Consider the following 22,508-nt stretch of genomic DNA (forward strand, 5'->3'; position numbering starts at 1 on the left):
CCTCAACAGAGGAGTGTCTACTCCAACCAGCCATGGCTCTGCTGTGGAACAGTACATGGACCTGACTATGGTGAAGACTGGATTTGATAGCACCGTGTTTAGAAACATAAAACAAAGTAACTCTTTATAGAGATGGTCTATAATTTCTGGTAAGAGTGAAAAAAAGTATGGGGAAAACTTCATGTCCCTTTTGTAAATTGAAAATGTCAAGTGAAATGGCATTTTACGGTATTTTATTTAGTGGAAGATTATTCCAAAAAGAACAAGATCTTACAGAAAGCCATAACAAAAATCTCAAGTCTCTGAGAAAACAGAAGGGAGGATTTTCATCCATGTGCATTGTGAATCAATCCTTGCAGAGCTGGGATAATGGAGACTGTCAACTCAGACCTCCCAACCTTATTTTGGAGAAACTTAATGTGGTATCCCGTTTATGTTTATTGTATAAATACTGATCAGCAGTTTGCTCCATAAAATGGTTAATGTCATCTCAGTCTCCCCAGGGAAAAAAAAAAATTCAATCAATCCTAACACTGATCTCAAATTCATCCATGAAAGTAATCCAAGCAAATTTGCCTTACCACTGCTTTAGCACTACTGAATGTTACCCATTCATCAAAAGAAACTTTCTCCTACCTTTGACAGAAATACAGGAAACCACAAACAAAGGGGGTGCAATCCCTATCTCATCAAAGGCTATACAGTGTAAGAAGCTAGTCTGCTGTGGTGAGTTGACCTTGGCTGGATGCCAGGTGCCCACCAAGCCACTCTATCACTCCCCTCCTCAGCAGGACAAGGGGGGAGAAAATAGGATGGAAAAAACCTTGTGGGTCAAGATAAAGGCAGTTTAATAAAGCAAAAACAAAGGCCATGCATGGAAGCAAAGGGAAGAAAAGGATTTAATCTTTACTTCCCATCAGCAGGCGATGTCCAGCCACTTCCCTGGAAGTAGGGCTTCAGTATGCATAGCAATTGCTCCGGAAGACAAATGTTGTAGTAACAAATGCCCTCGCCCTCCAACTCCTCCTTTCTCTTAGCCTTTTACTAAGCATGATGTCATATGTTATAGAACATTCTTTGGTCATTTTGGGCCAGCTGTCCCACCTATGTGCCCTCAGAACACCTTGCCTACCCCTAGCCTACTGGCCTGTGAAGGGAGGGCTGGAGAGATAGCCTTGGTGCTGTGTGAGCCCTGCTCAGTAATAGACAAAACACTAATGTGTTATCAACATCTTTCTAGTGACCAATAGGAAGCACAGCACTATATGGGATACTACGAGGAAAGTTAACTCCATCCCAGCCAGAGCCAGGACAGCCAGCCATAATATTAACCTCTGGCTTTTCCTATTTTTTTTCAACCCTTGGTACATCAAAAGCACTTCTAATGCTTCTCCAGAGGCAAGAGCTTCTTCCTTCTCTCAGGAGGACAAACCAAGTGACACGGCCAAATCCACAAAATTTCAGTGTGAGAACTGGAATAAATACTCAGAAATTGAGCAGACGGGAAATGGAATTTCTGTTGCATAGACAACATGTTTTTATAGTTTTCATCTGGCCATCAGAGAAGAATTAAAGGCCTTTGCAAGGTTTATTTTCTCCAGCAAAGCGACGTGGCATTCCCTGTCTGTCCCGCTGCCTGTCCAGGGAACAGGGCAGCTCAGGGGCAGTGGGAGCAGCCCCAGCCGCGGACAGCAGGCATGGCCGTGGGGATGGGGATGGGGGCAGGCCAAAGCCAGGCCTGGCCATCCTCCACAGGTGGGGTCTGGCGCCAGATTAGGAGCCATGGCCAGGCACAGGCAGTTTCCAGTCTGGGGGTGGGCCCCTCTGGGAGCCTCTCCCCTCCTCCCAGAGGAATGGGATCCCCCTCAGCTGCACCATCGTGCTCGGTGCCTGAGGCCCTGGCAGCCAAACCCCTGGCATCCACTCAGGACCCACACAGACTCTTTCCTCATGGTTGTATCTCTCACTCAAAATCTGTGCAAGGGCTAACATTTCAAACTGGAGGGGCTTTGGTGAAGTTCCTGGCCTTGCTGTCTCTGGGATTTATGCTTCAGGCAGATTATAAATCACCTGCTCAGCTTTTATTTAGTTGTCTATGTGACTTCCCATAGTAGGTGACGGCAGGACATTTATGGCTGCTTCTTGATGTTACCTTCTTTCTCACTATCCCTGCATGTCAGGTAAAGAGTGGAACAGGAACTTTGCCTTACAACAGAAATTTCAGCTGATTTTAAAATATTAACTGTCTCACACTTAGAGTGCTCCTGTGAGACAGTTATGTTACAAGCACAAACAATACAAAACCTCTCCATTCTTGCTGTACCACAGCGTTGATACTGAAATATATCTAGAAAATGCACTTCCTCTCTTAAAGAGAAAAAACACAGAACATCAGACAGAAGTCCTTGATTTGAAGCACACAAGTATCTGTTGCTACTTAATTAGCAGAAGGATTTTAGAAGATGGGAGGCAGAAAATATGGGGGGTAAGGGAGATAAAAACTAACAGAACATCAAACTCTGAGATTTGTAAAGTGACTTTGTATTTGATGTGGTCATTCTATCTGACAATGTACTGAGCTGAGCTGAAAATCCTGTGCTTGTGCCAAACACATCACCTACACATTGTAGCCAACAGCCAGTCACTATGAGAAGTTGTGACAGGAGACAGAGCTGCACCACAGTATTTCCAAGAGAAGAAACTTATGCATATTAATTGAGGCTAAAAAGGAACAGTGAGCACAAGAGACCCAGGAAGACCTTCTGTTTGAAATCCAATACTGCCTAGGGACCTTCCTCAACTTAAAGTTGAAAATAAATGTTCCAGAGGATAAGTTCAAATGGGAGTTTGCCTCAGGAGGATTTTCAAGTGCTCTCCCAAGTTGCAGGAGTTCAAGAAGCTGAAATTCTCTACAGGTGTCTGGTATATTGTAAGTAAAGCAGGTTACTCAGTTACTGACACTTCTGCAAACACTCCAGCTCCCCAAAAAAGTTTAAATCCGTATGTCAATAAAAATATATAGGCATAGGCACAGATAGTCACACAAGCAGACTTCCATAGGTGCATCAGCAACAGAAGAAGATATTACTCTGATATGCACAGTCATATGAGATAACTTCTCTAACTTCCTGTTGGCACACAAACACTGACATAGAAATGCAATGATTACATTGGTTGTGTGGTTGGCAGAAATTTTCTGTCTCAGGGAAGTATAGAACTACCTTCCTGTAAATGAAATGGGGAGAGTTATGAAAGGTCATCCCTTACAGGGATAAAGAATAAATTCTCATGTTGTCCCCTTTGATATCTTTGCCATGTATCTGAGCTCTGCTGAATCAAAGTTCAGTTTGTGCTCAGATCAATATTCCCTGATACTGAAATATTCAAAATAATAAGTTAGTGTTTCAAAAACTACAAAGCCCAAACATACATTGGCTGATCAAAGTGAGAGTAAGAGAGAGGCACTACAGTTTTACTCTTTCTCCATGAATAACAGGCACTTACAGTTCCTGAAGATCTTCAAGACCTGACTGGCCATTTTATGAGGAAGCTTATAAACATGTATGTAATAAAAAAGCAGCCTACAAAGATAGCATACTCATTATTAAGACACTGACTAAAGAGGCAAACTTTTTACAGTTCTCATGGAAGTAAGTTGTGAAATCATTTATGTGCATGAAGGAAAGTGAAATGTTATGGATTTTTTACAAGGAAGTACAAGTACAAAAGCCAGTCAGGTTCTTCAGCAGCCTCATCATAGTTACATTGTACTCATAGCACTCCAGGGACTTAAAAGTATAATTCAGAGCGGTCCTCAAGGAAAACCTCATGATTCTGAAATCACAGTGGAGATAGGAACTTTTCTTTATGTCAGCTTGAAAAGAAACATTCCCAGAGCTAAAATATAAAATCTGGCAGCTCACCTTGCCTTTCTGGTATCCTACACTGATAAGCTGAAATTCTGTCCATCACTATAAAGTACAATAGAAACAGCGTATCATCCAGACAGTTAAAATACTTATGCAACTTCATTCTTCCTAAAAATAAAAAAGAAAACTCAGATGAACGTAGAAGTTCCTGAAAAGCCTCACACCAGGATGGCCTCAGAACATGCCTAACACATATTGACAGCTTGGAGACATCACGTAAGGCAGCAACAGCTTTTTGCACAACACGGCTGCCTCTGTGTTGACGTTGACAGCATAACACCTGAGGTTACCATATTCACAGCAAATACCAGTCTCATCATCAAGCAGAGGAACAACAGCCACTCATCCTGCCAGCGCCAGCAGATGGCAATTTCACAGAGTCACTGTGCACTCCCAAAGCAAGGAAGAGCAGACCTTCAACATGATTAAGTATCTGTTTGTTCTGCGTCCTGGTGCCAGAATAACTTCTGGGTTTTCTTTGGAATCATACATTCTAAAGAGATAAGCTTCCCTGGAAGAAACCAGTAGTACACCTCCCATCTGGCTCCTCTCATCACCAGGCCACACCCATTGTTCCTTTGTGGGCATTTTCACAAAGGCCCCAGGAAACAAAACTCTTTCTTGCACACTGGCTAGTGAGGGCACAGAGGGCACACATCTCCCAGCTGATAGCCCACAGCTTGACAATTAGGCTGTTCACTTTGGATGCAGGGGTTTGAAGCGCTGCATTTCCCATGTCATCTGCAGTCAAGTAACCATGTAAGGGCCACACACTGTCACTGCTTATCACAGGTAGCAAAGTCCATGCATGCAAACAGAGGCAGTAGCTAGGCAGCCCACACAGCACTCCTGCCTCATCCAGATGGAGGGAAACGACAGGGCAAGATAGGATAGGATAGGATAGGATAGGATAGGATAGGATAGGATAGGATGGGAGACAACTTCCCTGTCATTGTCGGGTGTTATGGTGGGCAGTGTAAAGAACAGGTTAGTCAAATTTCCTTCAGAAATGACAGAGGCATACCCCATGCTGCGTTACAGTGGAAGGATTGGCACAAAAGAATTTGTGATGTCACTTTTTAAATTTCAGGGTCCAGTGCATCTCAAACAATTGACAAAGCACTTTCCATGGGCAGCCTGGATACAGAAATGCCCCTCTGTCCTGGCATTCCAAAGAGAGGGGCAGAAATAAGCCATCTCTGCTCTGACTGAGAATTTGAAACTACAAGCATCTATCTCTGGTGTAAGCACAAAGCTCTACATTTTGAAATTAAAAAACACAGCGCTTGCTGATACTTGGTTGTGTCGCACTTCATCAGAGAGCAGGAGTCTACCACTGAGCTCAAAGACTTTATGACAGTAGATAAATTCAGTCCTGAGCTTTCTGAGAGACAATCTCGACCATACTGGCATTCGCAGGAGGCTTTGCCACTTTTCTAGACTACCTCTATAGTTGTAAGAATCAAATTGAAACTTTTTTACAGTGAGGCTTGACAGGTACTGACATAGGTTGCCCAAACAGGCTGCAGAGTATCCATCTCTGAAGATGTCCAAAGCTGGAATAGACAATGTCCTGAGCAACCTGCTCTACTTGACCCTTTCAGCAGGACAACTTGGACTACATCTCCAGACACCTCTCTAACCTGAACTGTTCTGTGAGCATGAAATTTATTTTACTTTACAACAAATTATGACATTCCAATTTCCCTAATTTTTTATGAAAGCAGACAGCTGAGAAATAAAAGGTAGTTAAAGAACAATATTAACATAACATAAAATAAAGCAAAGCAAAAATGTCACATCTCATTTGTAAGCTGAACATTCCAAAGAGTGGAACAATGATTATTTAGATTAGAATTTCTTTATATTAGAATTCTTGACAATGTCTTCAAGAAAGCAGGAAAACTTATATGGAATGCTATCTCATGGCATGCTATTTCAAATAACATGATTTTAAAAGATCTTTGAAGTTGTATATGGAAATTACTTTAGGCTACAGGGATTTCTTGAAAGGACAGAAATCACAGAGATATTTTCTGCCTAAGAAACACAGAGCAGATAGGGATTTTCATTAATGCAAGCTTGGAAACAAATACATGTTGCTGATAAACTAAAAGTGTGTTGACACCTCCTCCACCTTATTTCATAAGAATTTACACAGAAATTTTATTTTAAGTCTATATTCACCACCCAGACAAATAAGCATGAGTCAGCAGTGTATGAAAGTGCATCCACAACGTAATTTCGTGGTGGTGACGACTGACCACATAGTGGCCTGAATTAGCAAGTGTAGCCAGCACTTCAAGGGAAGTGATTCTCTTCCTCCATTCAGCACACTTCCTCCATTCCTCATCGGCAGTGCTGTGCCCAAAGTTGGAGTCCCCAGGACAAGAGAGCTATTACTGGAGTGAGAGCGGTGAAGGGCCACCATGGTGGTTGGGTCCTGGAGCACACAGTGTACCAGGCCAAGAGAGCTACATTCAGTCTGGAGAAGACCAAAGGTGGGGAGGATCTTCCTGCTGTCTTCAGCTATGTGATGGAAAGGGGCAGAGAAGACAGAGACAGATTGTTCTCAGAGATGCGCTGGGAAAGGACAAGGACCAACTGTCACAAGTTGTATCAAGAGAAATTCCAGTAAGATATTGTCAGCAAAAACTGTTTACTCATTCAGGGAATTTCCATGAATGTAATTTACTTGCCAATTAACAGGCTATTAATCACAGACTCTGGTATCAAAGAAGACCAAAACCAACCAACCAACCCCTGGAAAAAAAATCCCTGCTTCCCCTCAGACACCTCTTCCCCTCACCCCACTCTTTTTGCTCTTCACTCCCCTCACCACAGCTACACTCAGCCCCTTTGGTGAGGCAGCGGAAGGCGCAGGAGACTGGGGCCAGCGTGTGCATGGTGGTTCCTTCCCTGGCAGCAGCCCCTTTTGGGCTGCACCTCTCAGCTCCTGCTCAGGCAGCCCCTTGGCTCCAGCCCCTGCCCAGACATGGTCTTCTCTCTTTCCTCCTCCTGCACCAGCCTGGTCTTTTTTCCTGCTTCTCCTCTTGCTCTGGCCTTGTTTCTCCCTTTGCTTGGTGTTTACCACCCTTACTTTAAGACATTTTCACAGAGGTGCCACAGACTCCCCCAGGCATGGGCTCAGCCGTGCCCTGCAGTGGGTCCATTGGAGGCTCCTGGAAACGCTGTGACCTGCTCAGGGCAGCCCCTGGCCTCTCCTCACAGAGGCCACCCCTGCAGCCCCGCGACAAAACCCTGACATTTATGAGGGGGAAGAAATCACGATGCAGGTAGTCAAACACCAAACAGGTTGCCCGGTGGCTCTGGAGTCCCCATTCTTGGAGGTATTCCTAACGCAGCTGGACACAGCCCTGAGACACCTGGCCTAACACCCACGCCAGCCCTTCTCTGAGGGGCGCCTGGAGGAGAGGGGTGCCAGAGGGCCTTTCCAATCCAAATTATAGCGTGATTCTACAAACTTGTTTCAATCACCTCCAGTCTCAGTGAATGTTTGGAAAACAGAGGAATACAGAGATAGACCAGAACATTTGTTCTGTGCATTACTGAGGACAGCCTACCCTTCCAAATAAACAGTTATTCTGCATTAGGTTTGTGACCAAAAAGTCAGGGACACACAGGCAGAGCAGGAGATGGAGCCTGTACCAAGCAGCAGGAAATGGAGACTGTGGAGACAAACTGAAAAAGAGCTTTCTAACACAAAAGGTTGCGAAGCAGAGAGTCTCACCAGCCAGCCATACGTTGTTTCTTAATTTCAAAGCAGTGTGCAGAAAGTCCCACATGCTAGAAAAAGTGTTTGATCTCCCTGTCCCGCTGTCTCTTCAGCTGGAGTCTCTGGTTCAGCCCTGGAGCCGTCATGGCATTCAAGACGTGACCAAAGCCTCGTCTGCCTCTGCGAGCCTTCCTGGGCTGTGCCGGAGGGAGATCTGGGCTGAATTCTCCTTCTGCTTTCTCCTTGCTTCTTGCAGGGTACAAATGCCCCGGTGCTGGTCAGTGGCCCTGCTGTGGAAGAGAGAAGGGTCTGGCACCTGGGTTTGAAGGTGGGGTTGAACCCAGGTCTCCCACCCTCCTGGGAAATGGCCTGACCATGGGTGCTGTGGAACAGGGAGGAAACTCAGCCACCTGAAAGGGACCCGCTTGTGTGCTTGTTTGTCAGTTGGTTTCCTACAACTGCTCTTGACTGGTTTATGTGGGCCTGAAATAGAGGATGTACCTATGTTAGGCACATTCTGACACCATCTAGAGATGAGGCCACTGGGCATATTAGAAACGAATTGATTGTATTTCCGGGTCCCCACACATCTTGTCGAGATGCAGGAATAGCACCAGCTACACCTCTCAGCTCTCTTCCTGGCATGTCAGGTATATGTCTGCAGTGCTTGTGACCACTTCATTAGCACTGGGAAACACAAAGAACTGTGAATATTTACCTAGGTGGCAATATTTCCAAACAGTAATTGTCTGGAACCTCACTTTGAAATGTCCCTGGGCATTTCACAGCAAAGACATTGGCCGTGCTTTGTATACACACGATGAAATCACACCTGCATTTTATCACAGTCCTTGTGAGGCGCTTTCCACCTGTATTATCAACTTGTATCAAATCGATTTGAGTCTGTTTTCACTACCAAGAAAAAGATTGCAGCCACACACACCGTAATTCTGTTTAAACATCAGAGTTCAAAGATAGCCTTCCAACCAGGAAGCTCGAATTCTCAGATTTCCTATCTTTTCATCTTTTAATATAACCGGATCCAAGTCCCACGATTCTGTGCACACACAGAGAGAACCATCATGACTTAGCATCTGGCCTCCAAATCCCTTCTAAACCAGTGGGAAACACAAACTACCTGAAGAGCCAATGCCCCTATTAACCACAGCACACGCCCAGCAACCACCAACTGTATTATGAAAGGAAGAGAACAACAGTTGCTTTCTTTGAAAGCCTGGCAGTAAACGGTGGCAGTATCACCTGGGTATTTATCCAGTAGCCTAGCAGAAAACACCTGTCCATTGAAAGGGAGATCTGGGCTCAGCTTCCTCTTCCTCTTGAGTAGGCTTAGATCCCGTGAACACAACATAACTGCCAGGAGACAGGTTGAGCCTTCGTACACAAATGCAAGAAAAGCATGACTTGCCTGGAAGTCCAATGGTCCCATCCCTGGCCCTGCCCCAAGGAATATTTCAGACTTTATCCTATTGGAAGCTAATATTAAAATGCACAAAGAGACCAGGGAACAAGGACAAGAACCCAGATTCTTGGCAAGAAGACTGGCATGTACCTTCTGCTTGAAGTCCGCTCTGAGTTGAGACTTGCTGGAGCCGCCTTGCCACGCCATAAGTCAGCCCCCAGGCCTCAGAAAGAGTTAACCTGAAGGCACCTACCGGTGCCCAGTGCACTGGGTATCCTGATGGGGGAGCTCCTGCCACCAGGCCATTTCCTACCTCTGGATCATTACCAGAGCTTGTCTCCAGCTCCTGAGGAGCCAGAAAGAGACTGGCTATGATAAGTGGTCAATTTTTATTTTCTACCTTACAGAGCTTAAAAAAGACAGTAACCCCTTATGGCTGTTTTTTACCATGGAAGCATTTATCTGGACACCATATCCTCACATCTGCTGCAACATATGTGGATCATCCACAACTGGTCCACTGCCAGGTTATCCTAGAACTCTTCTTGCACCTGGCTATGGGGATAGGCGTCTCTCTGTAGTTCACTTCCAGACACAGTTCTGTTTTTCTCTGGAGTTATCTCCACATGAGAGAGGCTGTCTTCTTCAGCTGGGTCACTCCTGGACAAGAATTCACCAAGTGTCTACATGACATCAAATACCTTACCTCTTTTTTTCTGAGGACAGACTCCTTACTCTAACATGATGTAATCCCAGAACAAAATGGGGAAGATGCCACCAGCTTTGGGGTCTGATTCATTAAAAAGGTTGGATTTCAACAAGTTAGGAGCTAAAGGAAATAACTTCCAAGTGCCTGTCTCCCACAGAAAAATTCAGAACTGATGTACCTCCCTCAGTATATCTGTGCACAGAGGAGGGAATCACCAACCTGTACTAGATGCTGGGCACAGCGGGCGATCTGTAACGCTGCTCAGAGCCTGGCTGGCTGTTTTACACTCACAGGTAGCAAGCCTGTCTCCTTAGGATGAGAGAGAAGAGATACCTGCAACTTTTCTCTGCAAGTACTGGCAGGAAGGGGGTAAGTTGCTCCTTCCAAAGAAGGGCAAGAAGAAGAAGTGCCTGTCTGCGACGTTTTAGCTAATTGGCCAGACAACTCTCCAGAAGTGTCACATCTGAGCTTAATGTTCTCCTCAGCCAGAGGGCACTCAAATCAGTATCACTTACCTGTGTCCACATCGCCAAGCTGCAGGGTATTTTTTGGACGTGGAAAGATGCTTTCTGTCACTGTTTCTGCACAAATCTCTGGTGTTCCACACCACGGAGATGTCTGTGGCTTCCCATTGCAATCACTAAACCTTGTTTCAAAGTCCTTTATTTCTTCAGCTCTCACTTACAAACAAGTTTTGTAAACTTGTTTACTGAGACAGCAAACGCAGCAAGATGAATGTACCTTCTGTATTTTGCTCCCAGCCAGATCCTTAGTGGTAAAGCAACGACTGCAGCAGGTTTGGGGGAACACTAAAGAGCAGTGGTTCTCCACCTGTGGTCAGCAGACCCCTGGGGGGTCCGCGATGTCATCACAGGGGGTCCATGGAGGCTTAAAGCAGGGGTGGGGATCGTCCAGCCCAGAAACATTTGGTCTGGCCCACAGCAAGCACTGCGCCTTCCCTTCCCACAGCCCCCTCCCCGCAATGCTCCTCTCATACTCAAGCCCCCACCACCACCTGCTCTGACGCACTAGTACATTCCATGCCAGTATGGTTCATGGGACCCACTTTCACCCGGCAGTTTTTCTCTTCAAGACATTTCCTTAACCCAGTGGCCCTCTTTAGGGCCACAACGGGGCTGAAGTCTGTTCATCCAAGTGGTGGTGCTGGATCTGTAAATAAAAACGTATGGTGACTGAACACAGACAAACAAGTGGGGAGGTGAGAAGAATTGTAAAAGCTTGTCATCCAACTGTAACGTGAAAATTGGCATCAAATTCAGAATTATCACGTTAAAATACCATAAAATGGTCCATTTGAGCAAGATGAGTGCTGATGCTATTATTTTAAATCTATATGGAACCATTGCAATAAAGGTATTAGGAGCGTGTGCATTAACAGATTAACTTTTTTCCCCTTCTCTCCAAATCTGAATACCCTTCATGAGAAAACCGAAATCAGTATTTGATGCAGTCTCGTGCTTTAATTTGTGAATCAAGTCTTGGTGGTCTGTGGCCACAAAAGGTATTTAAAGGGGGTCTGTGGTGAAGGAAAGGTTGAGAACGCCTGCTCTGGAGGATTAATCGTAGGCTAAACAGGGCCTGGCTAGGCCGGGCCTGACTAAGCCGGGCCTGGAGCCTGCACCACGGGAAGAGCGCGGAGGCAGAGCGGGGCTGCGGGCAGCGGCCGGCACCACGCGCGCTGTGACGGCTCCGAGACCGCGCGGCGCAGGGCCGGGGCCGGGGAGGCGGCGGCAGCAGCTGTCAGGCCTCCCGCCCGCGCTTCCTCCTGGCCGACACCCGAGCCCGGGGCGCGGCGCGGAGGGGGGCGGCTCCTGCCCCCCCCTGCCCCGCGGCGGGAGGCGGCGGAAGCCCCGGGGAGTGGCAGCGGGGGCGGGCGCATCCGCCTGCCCCGCCGCTGTTAAACGCCCGTTCCGCGGCGGCGGCCCCGCTCCGGCGCAGGGAGAGACCGCGCCGCCGGGCCCCGGCGTAAGGCCGCCCGGGCCCCCGCCGCGCCCATGGCGAAGCCGCCGCGCCCTGCGGGCGACAGCTGCTGCCGCCCCACCGACTGCGTGGAGCGGCCGCTGAGGCGGCTCTTCGCGGCGCTGGGGAGCGGCGTGGCCGCCCAGCCCTGGCCCTTCGTGCTGGTGCCGCTGCTGCTGGCGGGCGGGCTGGGCTCCGGATTCCTCTTCCTGCCGCAGCGGCAGGCGGACGACATCGAGGGGCAGTTCACGCCGACGGGGGGGCCCGCCAAGGCCGAGCGCGACTTCGTGCGGCGGCACTTCCCCACCGATGACGCGGAGCGCTTCTCCGCCCCGCGGCTGCCCACCGAGGGCGCCTACGCCTCCCTCATCGCCGTGGCGGCGGAGGGGAGCTCGGTCCTGGGCCCGGGGGCGCGGCGCGACGTGCTGCGCCTGGACTCGGCGGTGCGCGCCCGCGGCTACGAGCAGGTCTGCGCCCGCAGCAGCGGCGCCTGCGACAGCCCCAACCCGCTGCTGCCGCTGCTGGGCGAGGCGGCCGCCCTGGAGAACCTCACCTTCCCCGTCTACGACGGCCGCTTTCTCGGGGCCGCGCTGGGCGGCGTGCGGACGGCGGAGGGCGGGCGGGTGGTGTCGGCGCGGGCCCTGAAGCTGGTCTATTACCTGCGGGAGGACGACCCGGCGGCGGCGGCGGAGAGCCGGCGGTGGCTGGAGAGCTTCCTGCAGGACGTCCCGGCGGAGCTGGCGGCCATGGGCCTCGCCTTCGTTCAGGTAGGGCGCGGGCGGGCGAGCCCCGAGGGGCCCGGGCTGCCGCGTCGCGGAGAGGGAGAGGAGAGGAGAGCAGGCGAGGCGAGGCGGTGGCGGGGCCAGCCCGCGGGTCACGGGGGCCACGGACACGCTGTCCGGCCCCCGGGGTGCGCTGGCCTCCGAGCCAGTGTGATGGTTGGTGTCGCCCGTGCGCGTGTGGAAGGCCCAAGCAGAAGGGGCAAAGCGCCTCAGCGTTTCTGGCCTTGTTGTTTTAACGGCAGGTGACTTACTTTACCTCGCTCTCCAGACAAGAGGAATTTGAAGGAAATGCCAAGAGCATCATCCCACTCTTCTCCATAACCTATTTCCTGACGATAACCTTTTCAATCGTCTCATGCCTAAGGTAAAACGCCTCCTAAGGTAAAACGCCTCCTAAGCTGTGGGTCACTGCAAAGTGACCGCTGCTCTGCTTCACCTTGCTAGTGTCAGTTTCTGCTCTTGTCAGGTGAAGCCATTCTTCAGGCTGTGGACTTCACGGGATGGGACGCTTAGCAATAGGCAAAATGTATTCCTTTGCTGTTTCTCTCCTACTTGTGCGTGGTTCCCAACTGCTTAAATTGGGTCCGTGACACGTGCCAGACAAATACCTGAACAAGCATTCAGTCCAGAGATGCATGGCTTGAATGGTTGTAGCCACTCATCGGTTCTCTGAAGCCATTGGCCATTTCCGTATCCCCCACCTCATAAGCATCCTCGGTGCAGCTGGTGGCTTTGAGACTATTTAAACCGCTGAAACAACCCCCTACCCTTTACCTTTCAAAGAGGTCTGAGATGCTGTAGCTTTGACACTGAAAAAGACTGTGCCAAAGGACACACTTTCAACGATGGAAGGGTTCTACTTTACCTTGGGTGGGAAGGGGACCAGAAGCGTGATCCAGCCAGCCTGGCAGCAGCAGAATTCCACACAAGATCTTCTGCTGAGTTAAACTCACTGGCTTAACTTGGCCTACCCAGTGGAAACATTCACCAAAAAGATGCATGAAAGTCAAATAGATAGAGACTAATTCTTTGTAAAGATCCGTTAAAAAGGAGAAGGAAGCAGGGGAGGGAGGAAGAAGGATACCGTGTTAAAATCTGTTTGCACTTTTATTCTGCCACCTGCTGAGTTATGTTACAGATGAAGGAGCACTAGCTTCCCAGATTACAGCAAGACTGGGTGCAGTTTTAGGTGTTCTGCTTGCTAGCAGAGCTGAGCCTCCCTGCTGTCCACAAAGAACTGAGCTCACCCTTCCTTGGTGCTGGCTACAGTCATTTGTGAGCACAGAAAGGACAAGGGTGGTTTTACCAACACATGCCTCTTGCCTTGGAAGCGAGAGGCTCTCAGAGTTCAGAAACGGTTGACAGCCTGGAAAATGTTACTAATCAGGCAAGAGGTGACTACCCCATCAGTATGGTGCAAAGTCTCCCCCTGGCAGCATTTCATGGGGAATCCTTGAGTCAGCCCTCGGGGGCGTCTTGGCAAATGGCTGACAGCCAGTCTGTCTGCTGAGAAAGCTCCTCTGCACAGCACTTGCTACCTGGGAGATGCTTCCCTACTACACTGATACGCTATGCCAAGACCCTGTGGTAAAGGAGCTTCTAAAATTTCATCATTGTGGGGGTCACCCTAACTCCAGCCTCTCACTGGTAGAGCTTATGTGTCTTCACTTTGGCAGCTCTCTTGTTACTGACGCAAGGATCAGTACACATCATCACTCCTATATATAACTGGCCAGCAGTAATAACGTGTGTAGCACCTTCCTCTATACATTAATCTTGTCCAGTGCTGCCACCTGGGAGCTGTCCTAGCAAATAGCAGCTTTCATCCCGAGTTCTCTTCACAGACAGGGTATTGTTGGTAGCTGTGCACTTGTCATGCCAAGCGCCTTGGTGAAATATGTGACATGTAACTAAGATATTCCTTAAAATATTTTCAGACTGAGCTGTATAAGAAATAATGTCTGGCTTGCATGCTGTGGAGTGGTTTCTGCCGGTTTAGCTGTATTAAGCAGCTTTGGATTGATGCTCTTCTGTGGAGTGCCGTTTGTGGTCACTGTAGCAAATGCACCATTTCTTATTCTGGGTAAGTAGAAAAAGCGACTCGGACTCAGATACGAAGACTAAAGCGGAGTTAAAACAAACTGACGGTGTCAGTCTTACGATGTGAGCATCAGCTCCTGTGTGGTCCCGTCCTGCAGTGAGGGGAGGAGACAGGCGGAGGTGCAGCCGCTGCTGAGCTCAGCTCGGCATCCCCGCACCGGGGCTGGAGCTGGGCTCTGGTGGAAGGGCAACTTCCCCAAAAAGCACTGCCTGCTCTAGTTGCCCTGTGATGGCATGAAAACTCGAAATGAGAGGGTGGTAGGGTTAGCCCTTCTGGCATTGTTCTAGCGACCCTGGTAACTTAGCCACGGCGATTAATCATTTAACTAGCGCTAATACTTGAGTTGAGCTCAGCTGGGTTCTGTCACTGCATTCCCCTGTGTCATCCCCTGCTGTTTCCTGAAGGTGTACTCTTAAGCATTTACATGTCTCATTAGCTCCGGATAAATTTGTTCACCCCAGACTGGTTTGTTGTTAGCACTGATCTGTGGGACTGCTGAATATGTCAGCAGCATAAGCAGATGCAGAGGTCTCCCCCAAAGCATCCAACCTTTGACCACCTCTTTTTGTGGTACAGTGAGTGCGCTCTACTTCTCTGCTGTTAGTCAGCCTTGGGGTAGCTCAAGAGCAGCACTGGGGATCATGTCCAGCGTGCAGCTCGTGCTACACTAGCACAGACTTCATCCAGCACCTGTCTTAGGAGGTGACTACAGGAAGTAAGTTACCGTAAGTTTTTGTATCCTGTTTTCCAGAGGGTAGTCTTTGGCCAGATAAAATTGGGCCTGAGTATAGCTTAAGCAATGAGCAGGACTGTCTGTCATTTCAAATAAGAAATCCATCTTGCTTTGTTAAGATACGAAATTGCCTCTGCAGTATAATGACTCTGTGTTTAACATCTCCTTCAGCTATATAACTGAAGTGATGCACCATTTGTGCAACCATCTCCCGCCAGAAGGCAAAGCAGTTAGTATCATTGCACTGCAGTTGCATAGACTGCCTGACAGGCAGTGCTGAACTTCCCAAATAATGTGAGGCAGTATTGCTGCAACTAAATTGCTGCTCTTAAAACCCTTTTCTGACCCCCTGTATGATAAATCTGTGTGATGTTTTCTTGATCTTGGTCCCATGCTGACGAAAGCACATAGAACTCCCAGGTTGATAGAGGTTCTGCATCATGCTAGATGTCTAATGCAAATGCTCATTAAGGCACACATGATTTGTTTCCTGCATAATTCAAATGCATTTTCTATTTGCTTTTGTTTGTTCATCAATTGTAGCGGCTCTGAATTTCAAAAGGACCTTTTTGTGTACCTGGGAAAGAGTTTAAGCCTGTCTCTTCAGGTCGTTATAAATAACATGCAGAGTTTTGTCTTCCTTGCATTAAAGCAAACAAATTATCAGTACATCAGATGAATTGCTTTGACCTCTGCCTCCTTTCTTGAAGCAGTCTGGTTCTCTGCCTTCCACTAGTACCTTTTGATGTGCTGCTTAATTCATCTCTGCATGTCTACTGGCAATTGCCCATTCAGACACCAGGTGGTGATTTCATTTATTCTTTTATGCTTAGCTATATGATCTATGCTTGCTCCTCCGCTCACATGGTCTTGCTTTCCCTTTTTGTGTGATTAAAATACCGTAAGGTCTGTGATTAAGGTCTCGAGAGATACCAGAGCTGGGAGAAGCACACTCGCTCTTCCTTTCTGAACTCTGGCTCACTTACCTACTCTTGCATCTTAGTGAAAACTCTAACCAGGACCCAGTCTTTCTGGCAGGGTTTCCCAGGACTCTGGTGGGTAATATATATTTGAGCGCATCAGTATAATGTGAAGATGAATTAATAGTAAATCATGAAGAAATGCTTGAAGATAAACTGGAGAGAAGTGGAGAGCAAAGAGCATTAAAAAGTGAACCACTGGAAAACTGGGATCGCTGTTCTCCCATGCACATAGCAAATGTTCTCTCTCTCTGCTGAAGGCAGAGCAAGAAACTATTGGTCTAATTTTTTGCAGTGGTGAAGAGAGAGTCCAGAGATAATGGGGGATGCTTCCAGTGATCAGGGTGGTTGAGCATCAGAATAAGGAATGTATTTAAATCACTGGATGCTGGGACAGCAGATACAACGCACTTGCCAGAGATGGACTATGTGTGCCCAGTCCTTTGGCAGGGTAGGGTGAACAACCCATCAGGTCACCAGAGTTTCTGACTCGTAATAATTTTCAGCTACACACAAAGGATTCATTTTCTTATGTCTGCTTAACTCTCATCAGTGCTAAAACAGTGTTAACAGCCTAGTTTGCTTTTTTGAAATGTTATGCCAACTTCAATGTGATTCATTTTGTACTTCTGTTGGGTGTTAGTGGAAGCTGCCATTTGCAATGCAGCATTAACTTTTTCTCCTCTTGCAGGAGTTGGTGTTGATGACATGTTCATCATGATCGCTTGCTGGGAGCAAAGTTCAAGAAGTAAAGAGAAATCCGATGTTAAATCTCTGCTGGCAGAGACTTATGCAGAAGCAGCGCTTTCTGTGACCATCACTACGCTCACAGATGTTTTGGCCTTCTTTGTTGGCACCTGGACTGCTTTTCCATCTGTGAGATCATTTTGCCTCTATACAGGCACTGCTTTTGTCTTCTGCTATATATATACCATGACCTTCTTTGGGGGAATTATTGTATTAAATCATAAAAGGGAGCAGGGAAACCGACACTGGCTAACTTGTATGCCTGTGGGGGTAGATAAAAACCAGGCAGAGAAATCCTGCTGGTACAATGTTTGCTGTATAGGCAACTGTTCTAGGCAGTCACCTCAGCCGGAAGGTGAGCACCCAATGAGCATATTCTTTAGGAAGTATTTTGGCCCTTTTTTTACAAATAAATGGGTCAAGCTACTTGTGGTGTTGCTGTACGGAGCATATTTGGGTGGCAGTATTTATGGATGTACTCAGATCAGGGAAGGCATCGATCTTCGAAATCTGGCAAGTGATGACTCCTACGTTATTCCATACTATGATGATGACAGCAAGTACTTCTCAGATTATGGGCCCAGGGTCATGGTTGTCATTACTGAAAGTGTAGATTACTGGAATGAGACTGTTCGTCTGGGTATTGAGAACTGCACCGAGAAACTAGAGAGCATCTCCTATGTAGATAAGAACTACACAGAGTCATGGCTGAGAGTATACACAAAAAGTGCCCAGAGTGGTTCAATAGATATAAACAATAAGACTAATTTCATTAGTAACTTGCCTGAGCTGTTCAGAATTGTTCCCAGTTTTGAGTGGGACATTAACAAGACTCAGGATAAAATAGAAGCTTCACGTTTCTTCATCCAGACTGTGAACGTGACCTCAGCTGTTGATGAGAAGAATCTTCTCAACGAGTTAAGAGAGACAGCCAAGCAGTGCAGTATTCCCTTAATGGTGTACCACCCTGCGTTCATCTACTACGACCAGTACCTGGTGATAGTGCAGAACACCATTCAGAACGTTGTCGTTGCTGCCGGGGCAATGCTCGTTGTCTCCCTTTGGCTTATTCCCAACCCATTGTGTTGCCTGTGGGTGACCTTTGCTATAGCTTCTGTTATTGTTGGTGTTGCTGGTTTCATGACATTTTGGAGCGTCAACCTGGATTCCATATCCATGATCAACCTGGTCATTTGCATAGGGTTTTCAGTCGATTTTTCTGCTCATATTTCCTACGCCTTTGTTACAAGCAGAGAGTCATCAGCCAACCAAAGAGCAGTCGAAGCTCTGTCCCTGCTAGGTTACCCGGTCTTACAAGGTGCTGTTTCTACTATATTAGGAGTAGTTGTCCTGGCTGCAGCAAAGACCTACATCTTTAGGACGTTCTTCAAGATCATGTTCCTTGTTATTTTGTTCGGGGCTCTTCATGGTCTTGTCTTTATTCCAGTGTTTTTAACCTTTTTTGGAAAATGTGGCATATCATCCCACACAACAGAATCTAAAAATCTAGAGCTTAGGTTTAGAAATGATAAAGATTGTCCGTGACCAAGTTAAGTGTAATATATTATTTATTTTATGTAGCTTAAAATGCACTGACTTTCAGGGAATATAAGAAGAAAATGAAGGACAGAAAATTAAATACAACAGGGAAGCAAAGGCTTCAGAAAAGCCAGGCCTGAAGAATAACAGAAGAAGAAATGAAAATGCACAGAATGGATTTGCATTTCTCATTTTTGTCTGCATGACTAACACCTGAATGTTGTTAAATATATTTTTTTGTGACTTGTTTACTGAATGTATTAAAATTACTATAAACACTGACCATGGCCTGAGCTTAATGAGCTGGGTTACAGGTTTGTCAGGCAGTGCATAGAGGAGGGAAGAGTAACTCCCCCTGGCTTGCATTTCCTGTCTGTTTACCTTGATGCTGTAACTCAGCCCAGCACAGAACCTGAAGACAGTTTTCTCCCGAGATGCTCAAACCTGTTGGTTTTACAGCAAGATTACAAGGGGTCAGATCTGCCTTGTACTGCAGGGACTCCCTAAGCCTTCAGGAGCCAAAGGCAGCTTCAGCTCCTAATGCAGCACCCTCAGGGAAGACAAACTGACTCACATTTTCTGTTCAGATCTGTTTTCTTGGTGTCCCATTTTCTCGTGAAGATTAAACATCATGTAGCTTTAAGGAGGTTGTGTGTAGCTCCTGCTGGCTGCAATTTGTGAAGGGAGATGCTGTGGGTGATTGAACCTGTGTGGACCTCCTGAGTAACCACTGTGGAAGATGCTGTGCCACAGCATGACAGGGCAGGGATTCACTGGAGAGAACCGGGCCCTGACTGAGGACAAAGTGAAAAAGCAACTTGGGTTTCAGCCAGTCAGTCTGAAAATCATAAACCCATAAATTCTGTTGTGTTCATCAGTGACACCCCATCCTGTGATGCGTTCATAGAGCAGAGGAGCCTTCACTGAGTAAGAACTAAGAATATATGAGGTTGTCTTTTAACCTGTAAGGACAAGATGCTGCATGAAAAGTCAATTTGTAATCTGTTGCCAATTTAATGAGCTACTTGTTGAAGATCAAATGACTGATGGTAACTGATGTGTGTCATTTTGGAAAAATTGGTCTAAGAACTATTAAACCATTCAGCCCAAATCTGCAGCTATGGAGTGTTTCTTCTGAGAGATGCAGGAAGTGCGACAGAGCCAGGGTCTGCCTCTCTTCCATGGGGATTTCTGACCAGTTGCATGAGACCAGGTAGACAGGGCAGAATCCTTCTGTTTCCTTCACGATGTCTCTGTTTATGGAGACAATGGACTGGAAATCAAGTCAAGGCCTCAGTGGCAAATAAACATCAGACTGTGAATTAGAAAAAGAGCATTATAAAAAAAAACCAAACTAAAACAAAGCAAAAAAACCCTCAACCACAAAAAAAACAAGCGAGCTACTAGCAGCTAAAATGTTTTCAGGAACTGTTACCTGGAAGCAGCTTCTCCTACACCTTAGGCCCAGCTAACGGCTCCCAGCACCGTGCTGGTGTGAGGAAGAAGAGGGAAGGAGCCCACCCGCAGTGCAGAGCGAGAGAGTAAACAAGGTGGCTAAAGTTTAGGGGGCCCCGGCCCCTCTGACCCACTGCAGCTCCAGCTCAGCCCTCACAGTCTCGCGTCACCTTTCCTGAATGATGAGCTGGGCTAAAAGCCTGTTCCTGCCCAGGTTTTGTTTCATCATGGATAGTGACCTTTATGCCATTATCAAATCCAAAGAAAGAGTAGAGGGAGGAGAGAGGAGGTGTCACTGGAACAAAAAACGGAGAGTGAAGGCTAACGCTGAGAGCAGAAGGAAGACGAGGACTCCCAGCCATGCAGCTGAGACATCCACCCACAGATCTTCCCAGGCAAGCGGGCTGGAAGTCAGAGATGGCTTGAACTTTGCTTAACATGGCTCACAGTACAAGCTGGTCTATTGGCCTGTCTTTCTCTGCTCTCAAAGACCCACCCTGTTAGTGCATTTTGAACTTTTCATTCCGTGGGGTTTGTCCTTTGCAAAGGAAAGCTAGCCAAATGCATTTTAGACAGATAATCAGCATATTAAGTCTTGAGATGCAAAGCAGGTTTTAAGAATTTGCCCTTCCTTGCAAGACAGTCCAGAATCATGCAGGAATTAAAATCTTGCAGTGCCATGGGGACTATGTGAATTCCAGGGCTGCCAGAGTAATTTTCCTTGAGGTTTCTGGGCAGTTTTACTGACAACAGCTCGGCAGAAAGTAGTTCACCAGCTGGTGTCCAGGAGAACAGCAGAAACCTACAGGATCTCCCAGGGGAATGATGGGAATCCTCACAGGTGGAAGGGAAGGCGTGCATGGTTGAGCACATCACATTATGCTCCTTTTATATTCAGGGGAGAGAAAGAAGACTTCTAGTTTCAAACCCTCCACCTATTTCCATATGTGGACTTGATTTGTGGTTAGTTGCCATAGAAGTTCCTACCTCTCCTTTGCCATGAAGGCAATCTGGAAACCTGGTTCAGATCAGATGTCTGTGCTCTTAATCAGATGAATCCATCAGGCCCAGGCAAATGGGTGAAATCCAGGTTCACATCCACACAACAGCCCCAGGAAATTCCTGAATCGCATTGAAGATAGCTTTTTTGGTGTAGATACTAAGGGAGCTGACTCGGAAAAGCGCTGCCCTAGATCTGTTGTTTCTAAATAGAGATGGTCTCTTGGGTGATGTGGTGATTGGTGGCTGTTTTGGCCACAGTGATCGTGAAACTGCCAAGTTTAAAAACTTTGGTGATATGGGAAAAGCTGTCAGCAGCGCTACTACCCCGGATTTCAGATGAGCAGACTTTAGGCTGCTTGAGGAACTAGTTAGTAATGTCCCCTGGGAATCTGCTTGTGAGGGTATTTGGGTGAATCAATGCTGGTCAGGTTTTAAGAGCCATCTTGTAAGAAGAGTGTGGGAACGAGCAATTCCAGTGTGTTGTAAGTCAAGCAAGCGGGGCAGCAGGCTCGCTGGGTGAACAGGGATCTTCTTCTGGAACTTGGTGGGAAAAGAAAATGTATGGACTTTGCAAGCAAGGTCAGGCGACCCAGAAGGATTACAGAAACGCTGATCACCACTGTAAGGAGAGAAGGGATATGTAAGGCAAGAAGCACAGGAAGAGCTGCTGGCTCTGGTCACATCCTGGGCCAGAGTAGCCCACCATGCACAAATGCCTTTCCCAGGCTGGCCTGTAGGAACCCTGAAAGCCTTGGACTTTGTAGAATCATAGAATCATTTAGGTTGCAAAAGACCTGTAAGATCACTGAGCCCAACCATTAACCTAACACTACCAAGTCCACCACTAAACCATGTCCCTAAGCACCACATCTGTGCATCTTTTAAACACCTCCAGGGATGGTGACTCCACCACTTACCCGGGCAGCCTGTTCCAATGCTTGACAACCCGAATTTCGGTGAAGAAATTTTTCCTAATATCCAATCTAAGCCTCCCCAGCCACAACTTGAGGGTGTTTCCCCTCATACTATCGCTTGTTACGTTGGAGACGAGATCGATACTCACCTCGCTACAAACTACCTTTCACAGGAGAGCAATAAGGTCCCCCCTGAGCCTCCTTTCCTCCAGGCTAAACAACGCCAGTCCCCTCAGCCAGTCGTCACAGGACTTGTTCTCTAGACCCTTCACCAGCTGCGTTCCCCTTCTTTGGACGTGCTCCAGCACCTCAACAACTTCCTTGCAGTGAGGGGCCCAAAACTGAACACAGTAGTCAAGGTGCAGCCTCACCAGTGCCAAGTACAGGTGGACAATCAACTCCCTAGTCCTGCTGGCCACACTATTTCTGATATGAGCCAGGATGCCATTGGCCTTCCTGGACACCTGGGCACACTGCTGGC

At 47.4% G+C, this 22,508-nt stretch overlaps 1 protein-coding gene across 1 annotated transcript; it reads left to right on the forward strand.

Annotated features, from left to right (window-relative positions):
- Positions 1-11,706: 11,706 nt before the first annotated feature.
- On the forward strand, positions 11,707-19,756 carry PTCHD3 (patched domain containing 3). Its single transcript, XM_074900074.1, has 4 exons — positions 11,707-12,541; positions 12,799-12,920; positions 14,494-14,639; positions 17,062-19,756. The coding sequence occupies exons 1-4, from the start codon at positions 11,810-11,812 to the stop codon at positions 18,660-18,662; spliced, it is 2,601 nt and encodes an 866-aa protein (XP_074756175.1). The 5' UTR covers positions 11,707-11,809; the 3' UTR covers positions 18,663-19,756.
- The last annotated feature ends 2,752 nt before the right edge of the window (positions 19,757-22,508 follow it).

Source organism: Athene noctua, chromosome 2 (assembly GCF_965140245.1).
Source record: "Athene noctua chromosome 2, bAthNoc1.hap1.1, whole genome shotgun sequence".
In the NCBI taxonomy this organism is placed as follows: Eukaryota; Metazoa; Chordata; class Aves; order Strigiformes; family Strigidae; genus Athene; species Athene noctua.

Coding starts and splice junctions, on each gene's coding strand:
- PTCHD3 (XM_074900074.1), top strand. CDS start 11,810: ATGGCGAAGCCGCCGCGCCCTGCGGGCGACAGCTGCTGCCGCCCCACC. Junction 12,542..12,798: donor TGGGCCTCGCCTTCGTTCAG/GTAGGGCGCGGG, acceptor TTTTAACGGCAG/GTGACTTACTTTACCTCGCT. Junction 12,921..14,493: donor TCAATCGTCTCATGCCTAAG/GTAAAACGCCTC, acceptor AAATATTTTCAG/ACTGAGCTGTATAAGAAATA.